The sequence below is a fragment of the Photinus pyralis genome, unplaced genomic scaffold (genome assembly GCF_008802855.1).
Source record: "Photinus pyralis isolate 1611_PpyrPB1 unplaced genomic scaffold, Ppyr1.3 Ppyr1.4_LG5, whole genome shotgun sequence".
Taxonomy (NCBI): Eukaryota; Metazoa; Arthropoda; class Insecta; order Coleoptera; family Lampyridae; genus Photinus; species Photinus pyralis.
The window spans coordinates 26,742,818-26,765,382 of NW_022170596.1; the positions used below are offsets into that span (position 1 = coordinate 26,742,818).

At 37.9% G+C, this 22,565-nt stretch overlaps 4 protein-coding genes and 1 long non-coding RNA gene across 5 annotated transcripts; 3 read left to right on the forward strand and 2 right to left on the reverse strand.

The window, feature by feature from the left end:
* Window positions 1–888: 888 nt before the first annotated feature.
* Window positions 889–6,380, forward strand: LOC116172398 (protein commissureless 2 homolog). The gene is made up of 2 exons (XM_031489611.1): window positions 889–1,349; window positions 5,824–6,380. Exons 1-2 carry the CDS (start codon window positions 1,103–1,105, stop codon window positions 6,090–6,092), a joined length of 516 nt encoding a protein of 171 aa, XP_031345471.1. The 5' UTR covers window positions 889–1,102; the 3' UTR covers window positions 6,093–6,380.
* Window positions 6,381–9,733: 3,353 nt separating this feature from the next.
* Window positions 9,734–12,928, reverse strand: LOC116170138. The gene is made up of 5 exons (XM_031486326.1): window positions 12,723–12,928; window positions 12,252–12,355; window positions 12,132–12,203; window positions 10,159–11,249; window positions 9,734–10,111 (listed from the first exon to the last, which is right to left on the reverse strand). Exons 1-5 carry the CDS (start codon window positions 12,811–12,813, stop codon window positions 9,790–9,792), a joined length of 1,680 nt encoding a protein of 559 aa, XP_031342186.1. The 5' UTR covers window positions 12,814–12,928; the 3' UTR covers window positions 9,734–9,789.
* A 24-nt stretch (window positions 12,929–12,952) lies between these two features.
* LOC116170647 lies at window positions 12,953–14,001 on the reverse strand. Its single transcript, XM_031487152.1, has 2 exons — window positions 13,195–14,001; window positions 12,953–13,144 (listed from the first exon to the last, which is right to left on the reverse strand). Exons 1-2 carry the CDS (start codon window positions 13,759–13,761, stop codon window positions 12,953–12,955), a joined length of 759 nt encoding a protein of 252 aa, XP_031343012.1. The 5' UTR covers window positions 13,762–14,001.
* Window positions 14,002–20,516: 6,515 nt separating this feature from the next.
* Window positions 20,517–21,216, forward strand: LOC116170193 (thioredoxin domain-containing protein 3-like). The gene is made up of 4 exons (XM_031486421.1): window positions 20,517–20,621; window positions 20,669–20,769; window positions 20,818–20,889; window positions 20,942–21,216. Exons 1-4 carry the CDS (start codon window positions 20,534–20,536, stop codon window positions 21,203–21,205), a joined length of 525 nt encoding a protein of 174 aa, XP_031342281.1. The 5' UTR covers window positions 20,517–20,533; the 3' UTR covers window positions 21,206–21,216.
* Window positions 21,217–21,655: 439 nt separating this feature from the next.
* Window positions 21,656–22,348, forward strand: LOC116170442. The gene is made up of 3 exons (XR_004145235.1): window positions 21,656–21,723; window positions 21,781–21,972; window positions 22,023–22,348. It is a non-coding gene; the product is annotated as an uncharacterized LOC116170442 (long non-coding RNA).
* The last annotated feature ends 217 nt before the right edge of the window (window positions 22,349–22,565 follow it).

Consider the following 22,565-nt stretch of genomic DNA (forward strand, 5'->3'; position numbering starts at 1 on the left):
ACGTCGAATGTAGAAGACAAATTATTGTCATCGGCGATTCACAGAATTCCAAAATGAATTCTATAAACAATAACAGAGTTGGGGGACCAAGTTTATTTGTATAAAATGAACAAAATGGGATTCAGCGAGGTCGCTATTGTTTTTCAGCTACGTTAGACTATGGAGCCAAAAAATTTTTATAAAAATGATGGATGCATGAAGATATTGTGGGTCGTTCGCTATTCGGTTGTATCGGATTTTTGCGTTACAAAGTTGATAACAAACTCACATGGAAAAATCATTGCTACACAGTATGTTGCTTTTCAGGATACGTGCATCTTTGCAGATTTAACCATAAACTGTAATTTTCTTTGTCCATCTTAGCAGTATTAGATGCGAATGGAGTTATTTACTGACATTTTTCCCAGAAGCGATGACAATAACATTGTGCAACCGCACAGTCACAATGAAAAAGATCTAACAAAGTCATCAGACCCAAGAAGAAACTTCATGCTGCGTCACACCTACAATTAAGCCGTAATCGTAAATGAACTTAGTAACAGCTTTACAATCAAATTTGACCTACAAAAAATTGCTTCCAATGACCTCACTATTTTGGAATTTATTGATAAAATTCGTAGACGTTTTTCTCATCTCGTAGACGCCTAACACTTTTTGGTGATAATTAAATGGGTATGTGTGTTGAAGCTACCGTCATCCCATATTACAAAAATTAGCGGAAAAAACGATAGTATTACGTGATAAGGAGATCGTGAGAACTTTTCTGAAATAATAGACGACACGTGTGTAATTGCAAACTTCAAAATCTTCGCGGAAACTCGTACATTTCCCGCACGTCATCTTGTAGTTGCAGAAGAAGGGTAAAAAACCCATCGGGCAAAAGTGTCCTTCGCCATAGCAGGTGTACGTAAACGCATCTTTGCGGCAGCATTCGTTCCGTATTTGTTCACCTGATTAAACGTCGTCGCAGGTATAATGTTATTCAATTACAAATTAAGGTGGGAGATTTCAATAGTAGTGAAAGCCTAGAACTTCTTATCATTACACCTTCGGCTCATGGTCACTTCACCGCATTCAGTTTAGTAGTGTGCAAGTTTCGTGAATGAGTGAAATGGAGAAGTACTTCTTCAACAAAATCGACAACATCCATCCCTTCGAGGAGAAGAATTTTTCGGTGTTACTTTCGACGGAAGTTGATAAAGTGATTGCTGCACAAACCGATCCAGATTACGAACAATTTTTGGCGGACGTTTGGGTTGGAATTATCCTTACGTTGATCGTCCTCAGCTGCGTTTGCTGCATGTGCTCCTGCCTGCTGTACCACAAATTCCAGCAGTGGAAAAGGCACAGTAAGTATCGAATATCTAATTACCAACTTTCTAAAATATGCTTACCGCGTGTTAATTACACCAGATGATTGAGTCTTCAAAAACCATGAGGTCTAAAACTGTCAATGAACTGTCAGTCAACCGGCACATCCTTTTCGTGCAATTTCCGTTAGGTACTTTAGTAATTACCCACGTGAATCATCCGCATTTCCAAAAACCAAGAGATTGTGGCCCAAGATATTTTTGCGGTGACACACCTCTTGGTAATTCTTTAGACACTCGATATAAATAGTCAGTTTCTTCGTAATTAATCTGCATAAATAATTCATAAACATCAGAATGTGCGTATCATTTTTATTCTCTAGTGCATTTATCGCCTAAATACACAAACTTTGTCATCGCGTGACCCCCTATCTTGTGTTAAGTACTTATCGTCAAAATTGGTTTAGTAAAACTCATTTTTGCAGTTTCCCGCGTGACCTGCAGCGATCTTTGGGACGCATTTTCAACGTATCAAACTGTAAACAGTTTTCGCAAACAAATTGTGACGATAGACAACCTTGAATAAACATGGTTTTTTACCTTAATTATTGTACCTATTAAAACGTTGTGATTATAAAGAGGTGTGGAAGTGTTGGTCTGCCACCACATTTGTATCTGTTCTACCACTTTCTTCTTCGTCTGGTGGACATTTTCAAACTGAACTCTAAAAATCTTTGGCTTAATCAATTTTTAATTATTCACTACACAGCCCAGTTAGTTTTTTGTCCAGATCAGTGCTGTATTTACCTCTCTGAAGATTTCCTACCAGTAATTGTTTGAGAAAAGGCTAGAGACGTGACATATTATTCCTCCTTCGCTACGAAAAACTTTAAAACAATACGATAATACTGGCATGCTGATAGATTTATCAATCGGACGTGCATGGATAGTAAAAGCGTTATCTTCAAACCTCTCGATTATTATAATCCCATTTCTTGAACACGTCGATATCGTCAAGAGTTGACAACAGATATTTTATCCAACTACAAAGATTGTGAGGAAAATGGTGAAAAGATCTACTTTTATTTATTTAAAGCAAATGATCCTATTCATCCTTGCTTTGGAGACAGTGTGATACTTGGCTCATATGATTCTGGTAGCAAAATGACAATGATCAAATGATTCAAGTTAGGTATTTAAACATTTAAAGATTTTTCGTTGAGAGCATTCATTTTGCCTATGTAAGTACCCTCCTCCGACAATCTGTTCTTGAGATATAAGGAATTATATCCGATCACGATCATTAATTTCTTTCGTTGAGACCTTTCATTAGAGTACCATGAAGGATAAAACCAGTTCCAGCAACCCTCTTTTGATATGGGGTCAGAAAGAAGGGCGGGAGTTGGTAGAAAACAGTTCCTTTAATCTTCCCTCCCCTCCTCGGCCATCCACTAATCTCGAAAAGGAGTCGCACGTTTCACTTTCTAAAACAGCATCTCAGGAAAAAGCTCATGGGGGGACTCCCTCAGATAGCGGAATTTGATGGCCGTCTGGCACACCTTCACGGTATAGGCTACCTATTGCAACAAATTCCAGGACCCTACGATCTAAAAATAGGTTAACACGGACAGACGGACAGTCGGGCGGACAAAACGGAAATAATAGCACAAAATCTATTGTACCTTTTTTGCTAATTGTCTCATTATGGTGTCTAGTCTTGCACCAAGGCAGGAATGCGCGACTTATTAAAATAGTTATAACAAACAACCAATCTTTTCCACTCCTTGTGCCCTTTTTGTATTTATGAATCCTATATGCTTGCTGCATAGAGAAACCCAAATTCTTGATCCAAACTCCAATTTGTCTGAGGAAAGGATTAAATGCTATCACAGTGCTGGCACCTTTTTAGAAAGGCGCTTTTTTTAAATCGTTTCATCTGCACATTTTGACTTTTACACGTGAAATTTCTCGTTTATTATTATTACAAGTAAAAAAGTTCGAAATTTTGGGAAAAGTACTTGGTGGCCCCAAGAGGGACAACAATTTTAACAAGAGAATGATGGTCCAAAAAGTAACTGATGGCGTTTGGGGGATGGTAGTGCTCGAAAGATTTTCATGGCGTTAAATGGGGTTACGTAGTGCCAAACAGAGTGCAAAGATTTCACACATTACATTTTCCTGACATAGAATTTAAAAAAAAAATCATCTTTGAAGGGCAGGGCAGTTCCGAAGAATCTCTCATAGCTAAGGAAAGGTTCCACCTTGCTCTAGTTGGGGACTTTTAAGCGCAAACTTGTTCCTCTTGGTGCCATCAGCCTACAGTTGAGGCCACCATTGTTTTATATTAAGTAATAGGTACTTATTCTATGATGTGACCCATCACATAAATGTCCAAATATCGAAGTACCGGTACCGACACGTAAGAAGGCGAAAGATGGCGCATTCCCACTACTCATATTCTATTAATTGCACCTACTAGCGCGCCACGGAGTTTCTCCTTCAGAGTCTAAATTGGTCATCTGCGCATAGCTCGCTCTCGCCTTCCTACGTGCCGGTACCAGTACGTAATGTCAAAATATCGTGTTTGAGATCGAAATTTCGTATTCAAAGTTGGAAAAAGGTTTGGTAGTCACAAATAAATCAGGATTGTGTGGAGCCCGAAAGAGTGGTTGTTACCTAGAGGACTTGAATGGATCTAGCAGTTCCTAAAAGGTTCTGATGATAGCAAGAAAAGCACGGTATGATGGTGTCAAGCAGAGCAGAGCGACCAAGAAGGATTTTTATGTAGAACAACCGATTTCTTCCATTTAAGATCTGAAGTTCTTTAAATCTTCTTTGAACAAGCATTTTTCCCCAGATTCTACCAGTCTTGAAATGAACTTGTCGAACACCTCCTCTGACATTAAAGAGGAAGGTTCGCGATTTTTTGGCTTATGGCACCTTTCAGCTTGTCCAGTGTGCGGCGTTTGTTCGTGTGAACCCTTGGGAACTCCCACAAGAAAAATCCAAAACATTTCGTACTTTTTCGATCAGACTTCTCAATCAAAAGTTATAGACTAGAAACCAATTTCGAAAGAAAATTCAAAGGGCTGTAACTTTTGAACTAGTAGCCCAATCTTGGAACTGTTTAAATTATGGATTCTACAGGTCACAATCTATAAGAAAATTTCTTTTCCGGGTCGATCTGAGACAATTTTTTTTCCGGGGCTCAAAAAAGGCAGTGTATAACCTTCCTTTTTTACCAAAAATCGACTACCCCAATATTTCTCGGGAAAACACTTTTTCCTATTAATTTGGGTGCGTAGAATCTAAATCAATCCGTACTTTTTCGATCAGACTTCTCAATCAAAAGTTACAGACTAGAAACCAATTTCGAAAAAAAATTAAAAGGGCTGTAACTTTTGAACTAGTAGCCCAATCTTGGAACTGTTTGAAATTATGGATTCTACAGTGAAGTATTTGAATACTTTTCAATGTATCTGTTTCTAGTATTCGCTTGTGCTGGACGTAAAAGTATTTAGTATGCAAATACCTTTGATTTGTGTAAAGTATTTACTATTTAGTATTCAAATACTATTTCAAAGTATTCTACCCAGCTCTGAACGTTTGGCTCTAGGTCTACAGACAAAAATCCAACGCCGAGAAAACCCACCCTCTGGTAAATTAGCTCCAAGACTATTCGCCTGCGTGTGTTTTTGTTTATTTTCTACATTTCCTCAAGCTTTCGTGTAATCCGAAAATAGCGCCCGATTAACATTCAAATTAATAATTTGCTCACCGCTCCGAGGAGATTCGCTACCAAGAAAAATATGCCATCGCAGAAATATTCCACCAGGGAATTCTCCCCAAGATAAATTCCCGTTGAGCGAAACTGAATTTCATTCGTTCGGAAAGTGTTACATCCAAAATGGCGAATTCTGAATTTTGAAAAAGCCCTAGAAGAATTTTGAAACTTTGGTTCGGGATGCTGTACAGTAAATCACTTACGAAAATCCCCGAAATTTGCATATAGGAGACGCCATGATTTCTCGATGATTCATTTGTATAAATCCACCACCGCAAACTTGGCTGAGAAAGTCCTTCACTGTCATTACTCACGACTTCTAAAATGAAACGTTTTTTTATTGATTAGGTTTTAACCGGGATTGGAATTAGTACAATGAAGCAATGCAGCCATGAGTTCAGACTAATCTGATAATTACTCTTACATAAACGATGCAGTTTATGGTGCGAGTTACCTACTAAACTGGCACAATATTGTGCAGGGGGTCATGCAGAAAATAAAAGCACCATATAGGTATTATATCACATATTTTTCACAACGAAAGTGTGCCAATGTGGGAATTTGGAAAAATTGTCACGACAAGGTAATTTGCATTATCGCTCATGGTGATTTAAAATCAATTTGTTAAAATAGGACTCGTTAATCATATTGTTTTTAGTTTTGACACCTCAAATTTTGATTTATGGGTCGACGTAATCAGAAATCTAACAGTGGCATTTTTGCTTGCAGTTTTACAAGCCCGCAACGCCAACGTCGAAAATGGTAACGGTGAATTGGAATCGTTACCAAGCTACACCATAGTTTCCGGTCTTCCAAGCTACGCCGAGGCGCTCGAGCAGCTCAAGAAAGTTAAGGAGCAGAGCGCCCCGAGGATCGACGGCGCCGGCCCATGGACGCCGCACACTCCGCCGACCCCATCCCCAATGTCCAGGCTATCCGTAGCCGAACTGTTTCAAATATACAAGACTCCCAACTTGAATTTGGCAGTCAAAAATTAAAGAATCGGAAACAAATAACGATGTGCCAAAGTTCTGCAATGCATCGGGCATCAAACGAAGTACAAAGGTTTCAACATGTGCCTATTAGGTAATTAATTAAGGACAAAATGGCTGTGCTAGGTAATTCTTTTTCTAACGAGTAGCGGGTACGAAGATAGAACTGATCGATTTATTTGAGTTTGTGATAATTTAACTGCGTGTATGACGCTGGTCGTTTATAACTCCTTAGATATAATGCATTAAAAAATGTTAATATTTATTTTCAAATAAATGAAAGTTTTTTTTGTACATTTTGCGTAAGTACTTATTTTTCCTTAGCAAATTGTAATAAACGCAGTCACAAGACTGAGAAACACATGTCCGTTTCCAGGATATCAAATTGTACTTTATCTCCAATTGTCTTATATTTTACGCTCCGCGTAATGGTAATTACGCTAAATTTGAAATGATCATAATTAATGTTTGATATTATATTTTGGTACCTGCGTCAGTGGATGATTGAGGTAAACAATTAACTTGTTATTGATGGCCTTAAATTAATTCAAATCTTGTGATTAAAATTACATATCCTAATTTGTTTGGTAGCTGCAATTGTAAACCATGACCTATGTTATTTTGAGGATATTTTTAGAACCTTTGAATCGTTAAAAATGTTCTTAAGTCCTTATAGAATTTTCTCCTGGAGTCATAGTAGGACCTTCTTACGCTCTAAGAATCATGTTCATTTTTCTTAGGAGCTACTCCATCCCCTTGACGTCTTTAAGAATCCAATTAGATCTCTTTAGAATCTGCACGGAAAAATTTCGTGAATATCGAAATTCAGAGTTTTTATTAGTTTGCTTGATACTTCAAAGTTGCAGCTCCCAATTAAAGTAGGAATAATCGTCATAATGTTATAAAGATAGAGAGAGTAAATCGACGTAGGACGTTTAAACTGAATGCGCACCAGACAACAAATTAATAAATTTTATATTATATCTTTTTTAGAACATGTGTACCAATTTTCAAAGCGATGGGGCGTTTCTAAACAAAGTTATCGTGGACATGGACAGACAAACGAGCAGACAGACACAGCAATATAAAATTATAAATGGTTTCGAGGAGGATTAATAGCGTTAGTCACGTAATCTAATTTTATTGTTTGATACATTAGCGCAATTCTTTAGTTTCGGGTTCCATGTTTTGTTCAGAAGGTTCGTTCATGCGCTGATAGCACAGTTTCAAAACTGCGGACCTATGAACTGTACAGCCAATGCGGCCAAATAGAAAAGAATATTGTTAGGAATATTAAATAAAGTTTTAATCAAAAGCGTATTTACCGAACTATGTATTCGTCATTGTAATTAATTGTGAACTTAGAACTTGAAATTGTGATTAACCCAAGGGCATTTTGTTAATTAAAATGGTGCACACAAAGCTATGGGTTAGGATAAATTGTTCATAATTAAAATGAGTCAATTGTATTCTAAATTGTATGACCATGGTCCAACTTTTGTCTTCACTATCTTCACCAACATTTTTTTTTCGCAAAATTCTTTTCCCAATTTGTACTTTCTTTTGTTGTCATTAGTAGAAAACGCATTCATCCCCCGTCCCTCGTTTTGTTCAGGTTTTCGGTTATTTTCTCTAGAAAGTGATATTATTCATTTTTTTGGCGATAAAATACTTCACAACGTTCGCTTCCACTTATTGTCTTCAGCGACAATTGGAAACTTCTTCCCGTGTAGGGGCGGGAAAGAATACCCCTACCGCAGAAAGTACTGCGTGTCGTAAGAGGCGACTAAACAACAGCAGGTCGGGTTAGTTAAGTGAATGCAAAAGCCGAATAATTTTTCCTTATTATGGATCTTTACCTATTATTAGAGAACCCACCCTGAGATGTCTGCTATCAAAATTTTAAACGACAAGTACCGTTGGCGTATATAGAGACACGTCCAACAATGTTATATGAAGGTCTTGATTTACCTTTGTTGATTTTGCATTTTGTTCATGGTAAAATTTAGCATCACTTTACTTTCTGCATCCAATCAGTATAGTTCAATTTGTTAGTTTTAATTGAAATTATATTGCCTTCAGCTGTTTGTAACTCAGGGTAGGTGATCCTTGAATTTGGTTTTGTTTGCTTTCAATGTAAATTTTATTCCTATTTTGATTTGTTTAATTGACCAGTTATTAATTTTTATTTTATTGTTTACACTCATTAGGTTAATTTGCGACTTCAATTCTTTGTGTACGAATCTGCCTTTTTTGAGTGTCATTAATTTACTTACTTTGTAGCATTCATCTCGAAATACAACTTTAGTCTAAGGTTACCGCACCCAGGACCTTCAGATACCTTCTGGACTAGAGAACGTCCGGCTAATTAACAATGTATTTCATGTATTTTATGTAAAAGACTTCCCAATGTTATTTTTCGCAAATGGGAAAGAAGTGGATTCGCTTTGAAATCTATTTAAGCTCACTGGCCATTCTTTTGCTCATCAAAATGTTGTAAACTAACTTAAAATAAGAAGCTGACTTTTTATCTATCAAATCCCATTTGAGCGGGTTTTTAAGTGGTAAACTACATGCAATACAAAAAATGTACGAATCAAATATATAATTTACAATGATTTTCTTAAAGATTCAGTTTACATAAATGGAATTACAGTATCTCATTTACATAACACTTTTGCAGGGAATGATTTTGATACAAAATACTACCCTGGAAACAACCCTCCTTACTGCGATAATGGCTCAGGAAAATTGACAACGAGCTGCAACTTGTAAATTTGCATGTTAGAAATTAGTTTACTTTAACATTTTTTTTCTTCAACCGTAACTGACGCAACAATAGATCCTCACGACAATTATTAATTCCCGAAGAAACGCAGAACAACTCATTTTCTTCCACTGTACCTCTACCGCCACATCATTCTCCTCCTTTTTCCCTTGTTTAAACCTACCTTCCATCTTCGCCTTCGCGTCCTTTTTGCGTATTTTCCGCGCACTTAAAGGGTCTTAATCTTTCCCTGTTTTTTTAAAGATCAAAGACCTTGTCTCTAAAACCAACTAGACTAGTCCTAACACTCTTAAAGTTTCTTAAAAGCGGGTGAAAGCGCATAATGGTCCTTAAAGGCTCAAAGGTTCTTAAGCACTAAACGCCTCGTAAAGACTCTAAACCATTTAGAAGGCAGGGGGTTGATTCAATACGAACCTTAAGAGCCCTTAAGGGGCCTTAAAGCTGTGTTTTTAAAGACTATGAAAGAAGAATGGTCTTAAAAAATTAAATGTCTATTAGAGAAATTTGAAAACCTATGAAAATACTCTCACATATTAAGGAAATACCTTAATGGCTGTTTTCGGTCTTAAAGATCTTTCAATGCCCTTTAAGACTCTCAAAGAATCATAGTAGGTTACACCGTTTCGGGTTTGAAACAGAGGATAAAATCGTAAGCACTCTCAAAGCTTCTGGAAAGCTCTTATCTATTTAATATTTTTGGGAAGTGTTCAAAACCCTTTAAGGCTCTTAAGGACTTTTAGAAACTCGCAAAAATTTTCAAGGGCCCACAAAATCTTTAAACGACTCTAAAACCCAAGCTCTTGTGGCGAAACTTAATTCCTTTGGAAAATAACGAAGGTTCTTCTAACCTAATGAAAGGTACAAAAAACACAAGATATTTATTCACCCGCAACAGTGTTACATCTTTCCAACTGGCTAAGACGGTGAGTGTTCCTCCTCAGGCTCTTCTTCTTCCTCATCTTCTTCGTCCGCCTCCTCTTCGGCGCCATGCTCGACGACTTCACCCGCCACAGGTGCGACCTCCTTCTTTTTACCCCTCCTACCTTTCTTCTTCTTCACCTGAACGACTTTGTCAACCACCTCATCTTCAGGCACATCGTAGTCTTCTGGGAAGAACATCTTGCACTCTTTCTCCCCGTCCACGGTGTTGTGACTCATGTAAGTTGGGTTCAACTGCGAGAGAGCGCACCAGGCGTCGCTCTTCTTCTTCGATAACTGAATCACTAACTTGATTCCTCTGGAAGTAGCGTCTGTAGTGAATGGAAGCGAGCGAGTTGTACTTACGGATCTCTACTGCGGATTTTCACGTATGCCTCGGTGGTCTTAGCAATTAGTTGCGCTTTTCCTGGCTTGTCGCTGTCGAAGTATCCGTAGCGCATGATCGAGTTTTCGTAATTTTGGAGCGTTTCAAACACGTCGCGCCTTTTCAACGAGTCAAAGGCGATGGCGATGTGCGGCGGAATCGGAACGGGCTCAGGCAGAGCGATGGGATCATACACTTTTGGAAAGAGCAACTTGATGGCGGTCGCTCTGGTTAGGCTGTTGGGCGGAACCCAGATCCCCGTAACCTCTACTCCTTCGCCTTCTTCGACCAAGTTGGCGGCGGACAATACGTCGTCTAGCATTGCTTTGGAGTGGATCACGGAGCGCGAATACGCAGGCAACTTCGACGGGGTCGCGTGGATCGAGCTGCCGGATGAAATTGAAGTCGCGGATGGTTTTAGGCCCATTTGCGATTCGACCGGCCCGCTTTTGGGCGCGACGATGTAGCCTTTCAAAGACTGGGCCGGCGATTCTTCACTGCCCGGTGGCGCTTTCATCTCCCCGTATATAAATTTCAGCACGGCCTCGTCGACGTCCCCCTCAAAGTCGGAAGACGACGGCTTGGTCAGGTACGCCAGACCGGGGCCGCTCATTAAATCCGCCTTGTCTTGAGGGAGAAACTCTACTTCAGCAAAGTACAGCAACTCCTCCAGCATGGCCTCCGTAAAAACCGGCCGTTCCGTGTACCCGATCGCGAGACCGCTCGGTTCCCATAAGTCGGCCAGGGTCGGTTTAACCATATCCTTCGCTTGCGGGAAGACGATAATTACACCGTTCTTTGACAAATTGGAGAGGACTACGTTCGCCACCGCCAGTCTTCGCTCGCGAATCTTCTGCTGGCGATCCTCTTCTTCGATCCTCAAATGTTCCTGCTCAATAGCTTGCTCGGCTTCGAACACTTCTTGTTCCTCAGGTGACAGTGTGGTTACATTCCATCCGCCACGTTCCCTAAGCCCTTCTCGAGCTTGCGCTTCTCTGTCCAATTCTTCGATTATTGCCGCTAGTAATTTGGGGGAGTTTGCGCCGAACATTAGATTTACCACTTTTCCTTTCTGAAAGGAATCGTGTTATCTTTGATGGCTACATGCAATTTGGTGCTATTTTAGACGTCTCATACCAGTTTTATGCTTTTATGGTTTATGAATTAGTACTTAAACCGAATAGGGCTCCAACGTCACTTGTGTTTTAAAATTAGAAGTACTTTGAATCTCAGTTTGTGCTCAATTTGACTTTTTTTGTGCCATCTACATTAAATGGTCTAGTGCTTTTTGAATTATTCCTTTTTCGAATGTGAATCCTATGTTTTCACTGTATTTTCAAAGATTTCCCTAAATGTTCTTCAGATGGTAACATATGATAACAATTTAAATGTTTATAAAATGTTTATTAAATTTTAAGGGATTCTTTAAAGAGTTTAGGAACTCTGGCTCATTAGAGAGATGTCTTCAGAAGCTTCTCCAAGATCCTTTAAAGATATTTTATTACTTTTTTTAGGGAGCATAAAGGTTCTTAACATGCTTTCGAAAATCTATCATAAATCTGATAAATCAATAAGTATTTTTGAGTTTGAGAGTATTTTTGATAAACATTTCGAAGCCATTAGAAGGTTCTTTGATCAAAATGTCCCCACCCCCGAAAAGTCCATAATAATCTGTAACTGAATAATCTCTAAAATACCATCTGATGAATAGGTACTTCTGTGAAGCATCTTAAAAAATGTTTCTGCATTCTCTAAATGTTGTTTCAGAGCCCAAAATTGGATCCATTTGGCAAAAGTAGCACAAAATGAGCGCAAATTTGAATTCAATGTTAAAAACTGAATAGGGAAAAAACCACATGAGCACATATTGGGCATGTAACGGCTAAGCGTAGCACAAAATGAGCACAAAATTATTGTATTACTGCAACTTCGTGGATCTCCGAAATGTACTTACGGTGATGAACATCCAGGTGGGCTCACTTTTGTTTCTAAAGCGCTTTAGTGCAGATATGAAGTCACATTTTGCCTAAAACCATCAGTAGTTGAACGGGTAGACATTGAAAAATAGACTTACTTGAGCAATGTGAAGATTATCACCGCCAAGCTCGAGCTTTATTTTTTTCAAATTGTTCAGCATGGCGGAGCATGGTCCGCACCATTCCGAGTATATGTCTACAACTGAATCAGGATTTTTAACACGTTAAATTTGGCTTCAAGGAGGCGGTATTGTTTATTTGTTTAGGGGTCATTGATAAGTAAGTGATTTTGACCAGCAAGAAAGAATCATGGAACTTTTGATCAGTGCCATTCCACTGATAATTTACACATTCCATGTGATAATTTGAGTACTATGCAAACGAGTTCGAAAAAATAAACAAAGTGAAAGCTTGATTATATCATATTATGTGACCTTTCAACTATTAATCAAGCACGTAAAGTAAATATAGGTATGAAAATAATGATCTCACCAGAAATGGTATTGCTACATACAGCTAGAAACTATCCAGCCGTCATGAAAAATTAGCATCTAAGGGAAGTAACTAACCTATAAGGCCATCCTTGAGCAGTAACTTTTCCCATTCTTCATCCGTAGCCACTTCAATTTGTAACTGAGCCTGACCTTTCTTACCGGCCATGTTGGAATTGTAAATTTAGCACCGAAAAGAAACCCCCAGCTTTAAACTTAATGGGGTTGGATTACATGACAACGTCAAACTATTGAACAAACGCAATCGATCCCCTTTTTTCCAGTTGCAACCGTGAATTATTATAACGTTAAATAATTAAGTTTAATTCGTTATTATCATTATTACTAGTACAATTTCTGAAAGGCCAATTGTTAGACTTAATTTTTTCCGCCTTTCCCATTAAAAGTAGCACAATTTCATTTAAATAATTAGATTCTTTAAGTTCTTGAGAAAATTTACGGCACTCCCTTAAAAGTATCCTCGATCTCTCATTCTCCTCCTACAAAGAAACGGGCAAATTTACGAGGTAAACCCCTAATTTGTACTCACCTCCAGAAATACTTTTATATGAAGCACTTCCCGCTGCATCTCCTTTATTTTACAATTGAGTATGTCTAAATTTCGGTGCAAAAACGCGATACACTCGAGATATTTTTCCGCGCACGTAGTTTTTTGGCTAAGTTTCAGTAGTTCCGATTGCGGGCAATTTAATTTTTGCGCTCCTCCCGGATTCGCCTTAATTCTGCGGTTGGCCGTTTGTAACGTTTCATTGGATTTAATTAAATTTTCATCCAAGGGATCGCTTTCGCTTAATTTCTTGAAAAGGGAGAAATTTATAACGGATAACAGTAATTTGTTTTCCCATACATTCGGCGAGATCATAGTCGTCAACTTTTCTCTCAGAGCGCTCGAATTTTCGTAATAAAAATCTTCCTGGCACCTCTCCACCTTCTTGACGAATCCCTCGGGATCCAGCAGCGTTTCTTGCACACTTTTAATTGGAAATATCGCGATTTTCGCATCGCACGGTTTACAGGCGATAATATCGTCCAACCACCAACCGAAGGAAGAATCCTCGTCGCTTTTGCACGTACCGTCCTTATTATAAAACTTCATCTTCCGCACTAATTTGCTGCCGAATTAAAAGATTTTAATCTAATTAGTGGCATGGCACGCCTTGCTATGGGCTTCTGAATACTTAGTATCACTAAACCGATTAAAAACAAATATATTCGTTTAATTAATATCAATAAACTAATTTACTATCGCTTACAAGGCAAACTTATAAGCAATGCCATTGATGATAAAGTGTGACACACTGTACATTTCTAGTCACTTTAAACGAAAATAAAATTGGCGATGTAGTAACGGGCAACCTCGTTTTCTTTATCATTTCTTATCGGAACTTCAGTTCAATTGTCGTTATTGTTTAGTGTTTATTTATACATGGGGATTTCATAAAGTATCACCTACCTCTCCAGACATTGATTTGTTTTTAGCTTACGGCTGTATAGAACCCGAACAGGCTGCTATAATTTTGGTAATTATGTCCATGATTTTCATCATTTTTTTTATGAAGAACTTATGTTTTTTTGGAAAATGATAAACCTCTGGGTGTTAGAATGTTGCTCTTCTCTTGGCTTGTGTCAAAGTCGAAGAGAACAGCGCCATAACCGTGGTTGAGACTGCAAGTTGTAACGCGAGCATTTATTTCAGTTAAATTTTTTGCTATTTTTCTCGTACAATTAGGGGGAAGTAAAATTTCTAAGTTGAAAAAGTTTCAAAAACATTCCCCCAAACAAATATTGGGCATGGTCATTTTTGTCGATTGGATTAACAGCGAGATTTCGTCATCTTCCCACGTTTTCCAAGGGGGTATTTGTTCTAAATCGTATTTTTTGCCTCGTAGTCTGGCTACGGTTTTAAATTACAGGCTGGAAATTAGTCGTGTTATGTTACTTCTACAATTCATCACATTAAATACAGTTTGATAAAAAATAAGCTGACATCGCAGAATTTGAAAGTCAAATATAGCCCTGCAAGCCAGTTGAACCAATGAAATTTGATAAAATACCGCCGCCATAGCTTTCACTATTGAGTGGGCCTTAAAAAATTACTGGGTACTTGAGAGGGGTTATTTTTGCACAAGATAAATGAAAATACTCCATTATTCCAAACGTTCCAACAAATTGCTGTTGAATAGTGTATAGCGGTAGTTCGAAGAAGGGGTTTGGATTGTCCAATTTTACATGTATGATGTTACTTTGGTCGAGTAATTCCAGCCCCCCTTACACTTTTCCTAATTTTCTTATCCTTTTCCAAAGATTCCTATTAATACAGTCTATCTCGTGGCCACGTATCAGTTCTAATTCACACAATACATTCCTAGCGGTTTGTATACAAAACACCTTAAAGCTAAACAAAATTTGAACTTATGCAAAGGAATATTATATCACTAAAAATAAACAAATTCCGTTCTATGGATCCAATTATAATAAATAAATGCAATACATGTTTCATGCAATAATTTCCGCAGATCGGTTTCTTTAGGGATTACATTAAATAAACATCCGCTGCAAATACTGGTAACCGACCAGTATTTTATACCATTAAAAAATCAAAGTAACTTACGGATATCACTGGAATAGCTGACACAAGTGACACGGCGCTTCCTTGAAAAAGGCTGCCTCCAAGAAAAATTGAAAACTAGATCGTTTTGGAGTGGAACCCTTTTGTGACCTGCTTCGTGTTAAAGTCAGTTAAAGTTAGTGTTAGATAAAAAATAATAGGCGGCATATTTCATAGTTTAGAAATATTAGAATTTTTACCGTAACTGTCACATGTAGGTAATAACGCTCAATCTTGTAATCAATAATATCATTTTCATTAAAGTTTAACGTTGAATTATATTAGGTTATGGGCGCAGACCTTCGTTTTAGTGTTTTTTCCGTTTCGAATTGTGTATTTGTGAAGTGTTGTTAAATCCACACATCAGCAGCAGAATGGATTTAGCAAAGCACATTAAACCATTGACTGGTGAGTCAGACTGGCCAATTTGGAAAAGGAAAATTCGTGATTTACTTGATTATCATGAGGGAGCATTAGATGGATAAGAAGCTAGAGAAACCGACTCCGCTTAGTGCTAATCCAACACGAGATGAAGAAAAAGCATTTAAAGCTACAAGCGATCTGTATCGAAAAGCTAATAGTTATGCCAAGTCAATGATTACAAGTACAGTTTCTGACACAGTTTATCAGAAAATCATGGACAAGGTTACGGCGCATGATGCTTGGGAGGCGTTAAAACAGCAGTTTGAAGCTACATCCAAAGATCAGCTGTTCAAGATTTGTACAGAGCTATTTTCATTTGGTTGGACATCGGGCGAGGATGTTTCCACACACGTAGCCAAGCTCAAGAGTCTATGGACCGAGCTGAATAACGGGTTAAAAGCTAAGAATGAAAATCCACTCCCAGATCTACTATTGGTATGTAAAATTTTACATATTTTACCTAGTAGTTTTGAGAATTTTAAATCGAGTTGGATGCTGTTAACGAAAGATGAGGTTAAAACATTCGACGAATTAACCATGCAGATTATTATTTTCGAACGAAATATAAGACAGCCTTCAAGTAATGATAGTGATAAACAAGTAGCCTTGTTGGTTAAGTCAAATAAGCAGACAAAGAGGGGTACCGACAATTTCAATTTTGTATCGAAACTTAAGAAAGAAGATACCTGTAATTACTGTCAAAAGAAGGGTCACTGGGTGAGAAGTTGTAGAAAATGGATCGCAGATGGTCGTCCTAAACGTAGTAGTAGCAGTAGTAATGCTGAAAGTAATGCTGCAGAGTCTCAGGTCGCTTTAGTCTCAATAGATAATGAAGTTTTAGCTACTGAACCAAATTCAGAGGATTGGTTTGTGGATAATGGGGCTACTAAGCATGTAACTAGTCGTTCTGATTGGTATTGTACGTTTGATGAGTTTAAAGATCCGCGCACAATTAAAGCAGCTGGAGAAGAACGTTTGATTGCTATCGGGAGCGGTACTATCAAGGTCTCTTCAATTGTCAATGGGAAGAACCAACATATTTTATTGAAAGATGTTTGGTACGTTCCGAAAATTTCGAGAAATTTATTTTCACCATTGGCTGCCCATGATAAAAATTTAAACAGTGAATTCGGATCCACCGTAACCACTTGCTCGTTTTTGGTAAACGGCATCATAGTGTTGAGTGGTATTCGAGAGAAGTTTGGATCATTGTATAAGGCAAATATTAGTCCAATTTTGTCCCAAAACAGGGCATCAGTAAAAATAGTAGAAGCAAACGATCATTTACAGTTATACCATGAAAGGTGGGGTCATCAGGATAAGCGTTACGTCAAGAAAAAGCTTGAACAAGAGTTTAATCTTAAAGTTAAGTTTGATGATACAATATGTGAACCGTGCGTATATGGTAAGGCGCATAGACTTCCATTTGGTAACAGAAAAAGTGCCTCACAACCGGGAGAACTTATTTCGGTCGATGTTTGTGGACCCTTTTGTGAGTCTTTTCAGAAAAAACGTTATTTAGTGGTATTTAAGGACAGTTATAGCTATATCGTTACGGTTTTATTATTAAGTATAAATCTGATGTCAAAGTAGTTTTAGAACAAATGCTAACGCATGCAGAAACTCAGGGTCACTTCATTAAAGAGCTACTCAGCGACAATGGAGGTGAATTTGACAACGCAGATGTTCGAGAAATCTTGCAGAGACGGGGTATCAGACAGCGATTGACAGCACCGTATACACCACAACAAAATGGCGGTAGTGAAAGAGAAAATAGAACAATTGTCGAGATGGCACGTACGTTCAAGTATTCCAATTCTGATGTGCAGTTTCCGGACGCGATTTGGGCTGAGTTAGTTACAACAGCGATCTACATTCTGAATAGGACTGGGAAGTCGTCAGAAGATGGTATTACTCCATATGAAATTTGGTATAAGAAGAAACCCAGGATAAAACACCTTCGAATCATCAGTTCGGCCTGCTATATCCATGTTCCAGATCAGAAAAGACGAAAAATGGATAGAAAAGCTGAAAAAGGCTACTTAGTTGGTTATGATGGAGATGAACGATATCGAGTGTACGTTCCAGAGAAGAAATGCGTTGTTTTATCTCGAGATGTAAAATTTAATGAAGTAACTCAAGAATGCGAAGAAAAAGAAAAAGTATTTTTCAGGAATAGATTGTCAGAAGAAGATGAATCAGAAAAAGAAGACCAGATTGATAAACCAGAAATTACTCAACCTGAAGGCAGCACAAGAACTAAAGAAAGCAAAGAAGAAAGTGATGATGAGTGCAGTAGTGAATATAACAATGAAAGATCGTTACGTAATCGAGAAATTATCCGCACTCCAAAGTATCTTGAAGATTACGTTATGGCGATGATGACAGAGCTCCATCCTCAAACATATGAAGAAGCTATACAAGATAAAAATCGTGCATCTTGGAAAAATGCCATGGACAATGAAATGGCTTCCTTGATGGAAAATAGCACATGGGAATTAGTAAAATTACCCACAGGTGGTAAAGCAATTGCTTGTAAGTAGGTTTATAAATTAAAATTAAATCCAGACGGAAGTATTTTAAAATACAAGGCAAGATTGGTCGCAAAAGGATACAATCAAAAGAAAGGTATTGATTACAATAATATTTTCAGTCCAGTTGCAAAGTTGCAAACTATTCGTTTGATACTTGGTATTGCTGCAACAGAGAAAATGCATTTGGCCCAATTTGATGTCTCAACTGCATTTTTACGGTGGTTGTAGTAAAACAGGTCGTTCAACATCAGGAGTACTGGTCAAATATGCCAATGGAGCTGTTTCTTGGATTAGTCAGCGACAAGGTTCCGTAACAGAATCTACAGCTGAAGCAGAAATCGTAGCTGCAAGTGAAACCGCAAAGGAAGTTATTTGGCTTACTCGACTTTTGCAAGAAATTACATTTTTAAAGGAAATTCCAGTTATCCAGATTGACAACGCAGCAGCCGTTAGACTTTATGAGAATCCCGAAAATCATCGCAGAACCAAGCACATTCAAAGGAAACACTTCTTTATTCGTGAGCATGTTAGTGAAGGCACTTTGGTTGTAGAAAAGGTTTCATCTGAACATCAGGTAGCTGACATTATGACCAAGTCTCTCGCTCAAACAAGATTACATATCCTTTGTGTAAAGATGGGACTTGTATAATTATTAATTTTTATCAAACAAGGGAAAGTGTTAAAGTCAGTTAAAGTTAGTGTTAGATAAAAAATAATAGGCGGCATATTTCATAGTTTAGAAAGATTAGAATTTTTACCGTAACTGTCACATGTAATAACGCACAATCTTGTAATCAATAATATCATTTTCATTAAAGTTTAACGTTGAATTATATTACTTCGCTAAATTGTCTCTCGGTGTATGGAAATTTTCAAGATAATGAAGCTGTTATTTTACTTTGACCGCATTCAAAACTTTCGTCAAATTCTGAAAGAAATAATTTGAGGTGTTGTTGGTGCACAGGATTTGAAAAAACAAATTATAAACCATGCACATGCTCATTTTTCCGCCTAATATTTGAGTTTTTTCGATAGCAGAATAATAATAATAAAACAAGCCCGTTTTACCTTTCGGGTGACTGGCACTCTATGTACACTATTGTTCCAAACTCTCCTGTCCACCGGCCATTTCTATCGCTCCACGTCAAGTTTTCACTTTTTTATTTAGTAGATCGCCAATCACTTCATCCCAGGTTTTCTTAGGTCTAGTTCTTTATATCTTGCAATACGCGATGATCGCTCTTCAAATCGTGCGATTTAACATGGACGATCGTAAAAATTGAACGGAGAACTCGCACGCTATTGCGATATTTTTCTTATTTTTTATACGCATGTCGCCCAGCAAGAAACAGAAATGGAACCAAAGCAAATGCCCCGATGGCTTGCCCTGTAATCGAATAATCTACCCGTATTTCATTTCCCTACACCTCTCACCGAACGATTCTATGCAACCAACGCGCTTTTCTAAATACCGTCGTCTTACTGCTGTACCTAATCTCGAGTTCAGCTTTCATATGAAGCGGTACATAAAATTTTCCTATACTTTAATGAAATATGAACTCGGAAAATTTAAATCCGCAAATCGAGTTACTGTTACATACTGTTATGCAGGATGTGACACAACTACAGGAATCTCAGACAACGATTTCTCAAAGTTTTTTAAAATTATTAATATTTTTGGGAGATTTTTGGACTGTTCTTGAGATAAATCAACCCCCCACAGGTAATCTCCAAGTAATCTTTTAAGAAGGGCACTAAATGTTGTCCGGAATAAAATAAATATTCAAAAATTCTATAAATAATGTTAGGTACAGATTTTTACAGGGACCTATCCATAAGACGTTTATCGCAAATCTCCATACTTCTCCAGATGTTTTAAGAGGACATTAAATTCTCAACATCATCAATTTTTATTACTATGCCCTGCTCATAGATTTCTGGGCGATAAACACCAGATCACATCACCAAAGCGATAAACCGTATCTAGTTCATCCAATATCTATAAGTGGTACTTGAACGTTCTTCTCCTTCAAGAAGGTTAGCTTAGTCACACATGAAGAACAAGCTTGCGGTTGATAATTTATTAAGAAGAAGCAATTTTTTAGTTATTAAAATCTGCATATTGCCTTTTATCAGTTGTTACAACGCGACTGTTTTTGGGGGTTTTCCTCAACGACTGAATAAGTCATAAGTTCAACAATTTTTCATAAATTGAAGATCTTGAGCCATTGAAAGTACTGCCACTTTACCGATCATGTGATCAATGGCCAACTGCTATTATTCACAAAACGTTTTTATACGTCATGACTAAACGTCTAAAGCTTCCCGCCCAAGATGAAATTATCAATGATTACCAATGGGAAAAGCTATTGGAAACAAAAGCGCTCATTGGTAAGCTTTTCTAACAACAATATCGTAAATAAAACTGTTCACTTTAGTCGTGGAGGTTCATGCAGGCTGGTGTGGGCCTTGCACGTCAATGAAACCTACCATACGAAGAATCAAGCAGCAAGTTGGAGACGATGCCAATTTTGCCGTGGTAAGCCTTTTTGTTAGCTCTCACAGTAACAACAATTGCGCGTTGCAGGCAAACTCGGACGACATTTCGCATCTAGCGCCATTTCGCGACAAAAGCGAACCGACATGGCTATTTCTTAGTGTAAGTATCTCTACCCATTCAAGAGTTTCGGCCAATTCGTTTTTTTCGGCAGGAAGGCGAGATAGTGAACGTAATGCACGGGTGTAAATCAAAAGAATTGGTCGATTTGATTTCGGCAGAGTTGAAGAAGGAGATTTTGATCCAGAGAGGCGAAATTGAACGCGAAAGTTTGGAGTTGGGCGACGTCCAGAAGGACGAGTCCCCGCTTGTCAAACCACCTCCGGCGCTGCCCGAAAAAGCCGCCGAAAAGGAAGTTCTCGCCCTTCCGTTTGATGAAGAATTACGCTACAGACCGTTTAGCGTTTCCTATGAGTGATACTTGTAATGTGTACCTAATAAATTTTGCTACTCGGTTCAAAGGTCCTCAAATGACCTAATCGTGTATAGTGATATAAAGATAAAAATACACGTGTACTAGCCCGCCCGCACCTTGAAAAAAAACACGAAAAATGTATGACCCAACCGCAAGTTAATGGTAGGATGGTGTCCGGTGAAGCTTCCAAAATAGAGTCGTTAACAAAAAAAATTATAATACACCCATATGATAAGACTAAAAAAATCCGTAACCTTAATGGGTCTCGAATACCAACACAAAAACTTCAATAATCGCTTCACATATTAAGGTACGCGAGACCAATTACAGGTAAATGTTATCGCAATTAATCTAGGTTTTGAATTGGTTGAATTGATAAATGTACTTGTTTTTTTGTTACTCGCTGATAATCTGTCATATGCGTAGGGGATTTTAGTAATTTTAGGTGATAGTGTCGAAGAACAACCGTTAAGCTCGGTAGCATTGAACAGTAGCCACAAGAAATGGTTAAAAACGGTTTGGTAAAATAGTCGTAGCTGGGTAAGTTTCATGAGTGTGAATTTTGTTTAATTTTTTAGCCATAAACATGGAATCACAGTAGATACCCAGTGGAAAACCAGTTTCGGATCTAGAAGTGGCCCCAAACTGGAGTACTTCTCCAAAAGACCTCATTGTTTTGATTACCACTGGAAATTGTGACCAGGATGGCATTGCAATCTAAGTTTCCCTTTACCTAGAAGTAGAAGAACTGAAACTCTTGTAGCCCATGAGTGAGAAAAACTGAAACCATATTGTAGTTTGTTAGATATTTTGGTTTCAGTTTTTGTTAATCCCAATCAAAATAATTGGCTATTGGTACGTGGAAAATTGTAACCATTCTTTTTACTGGCCCCATGGCCTATACCTATGTTACTTTGTGGGACTTGCTTTTCCATAATACTACAATCAAATTAGTAAAAGCGACCGGCAGATGTTGACAGAAGAATATCGATCTCTTCCATCGTACCAGATGATTCTTCTTTAAGTTTTAAAAAGGTAGTCTGGAAACTACACATTTTAGATGCTTCTTCAAAAAACTAGTTGAATAGGTAGGTATACGGCTACATCGTCGTAGTACTTTTAGGATAGGTGGCCCAATGAAAACGAAACAGAGCTCGAAAATTTTAATTTTAAATTTGAGGAGGAGAAATCCCTCACTAATTTCCTCTCTTATTTCTAACGTTACTATCTCTAAAACTGTAAGTACCATGATAAGACAACTAACATATGATTAGAAAGCCTTCCTTTCCTGCACTGGAAACCCTATTTTTTGAAAGATTTAATAATTTGGTCATTTACCGTCTACCCAAGAATCGTGCAATTG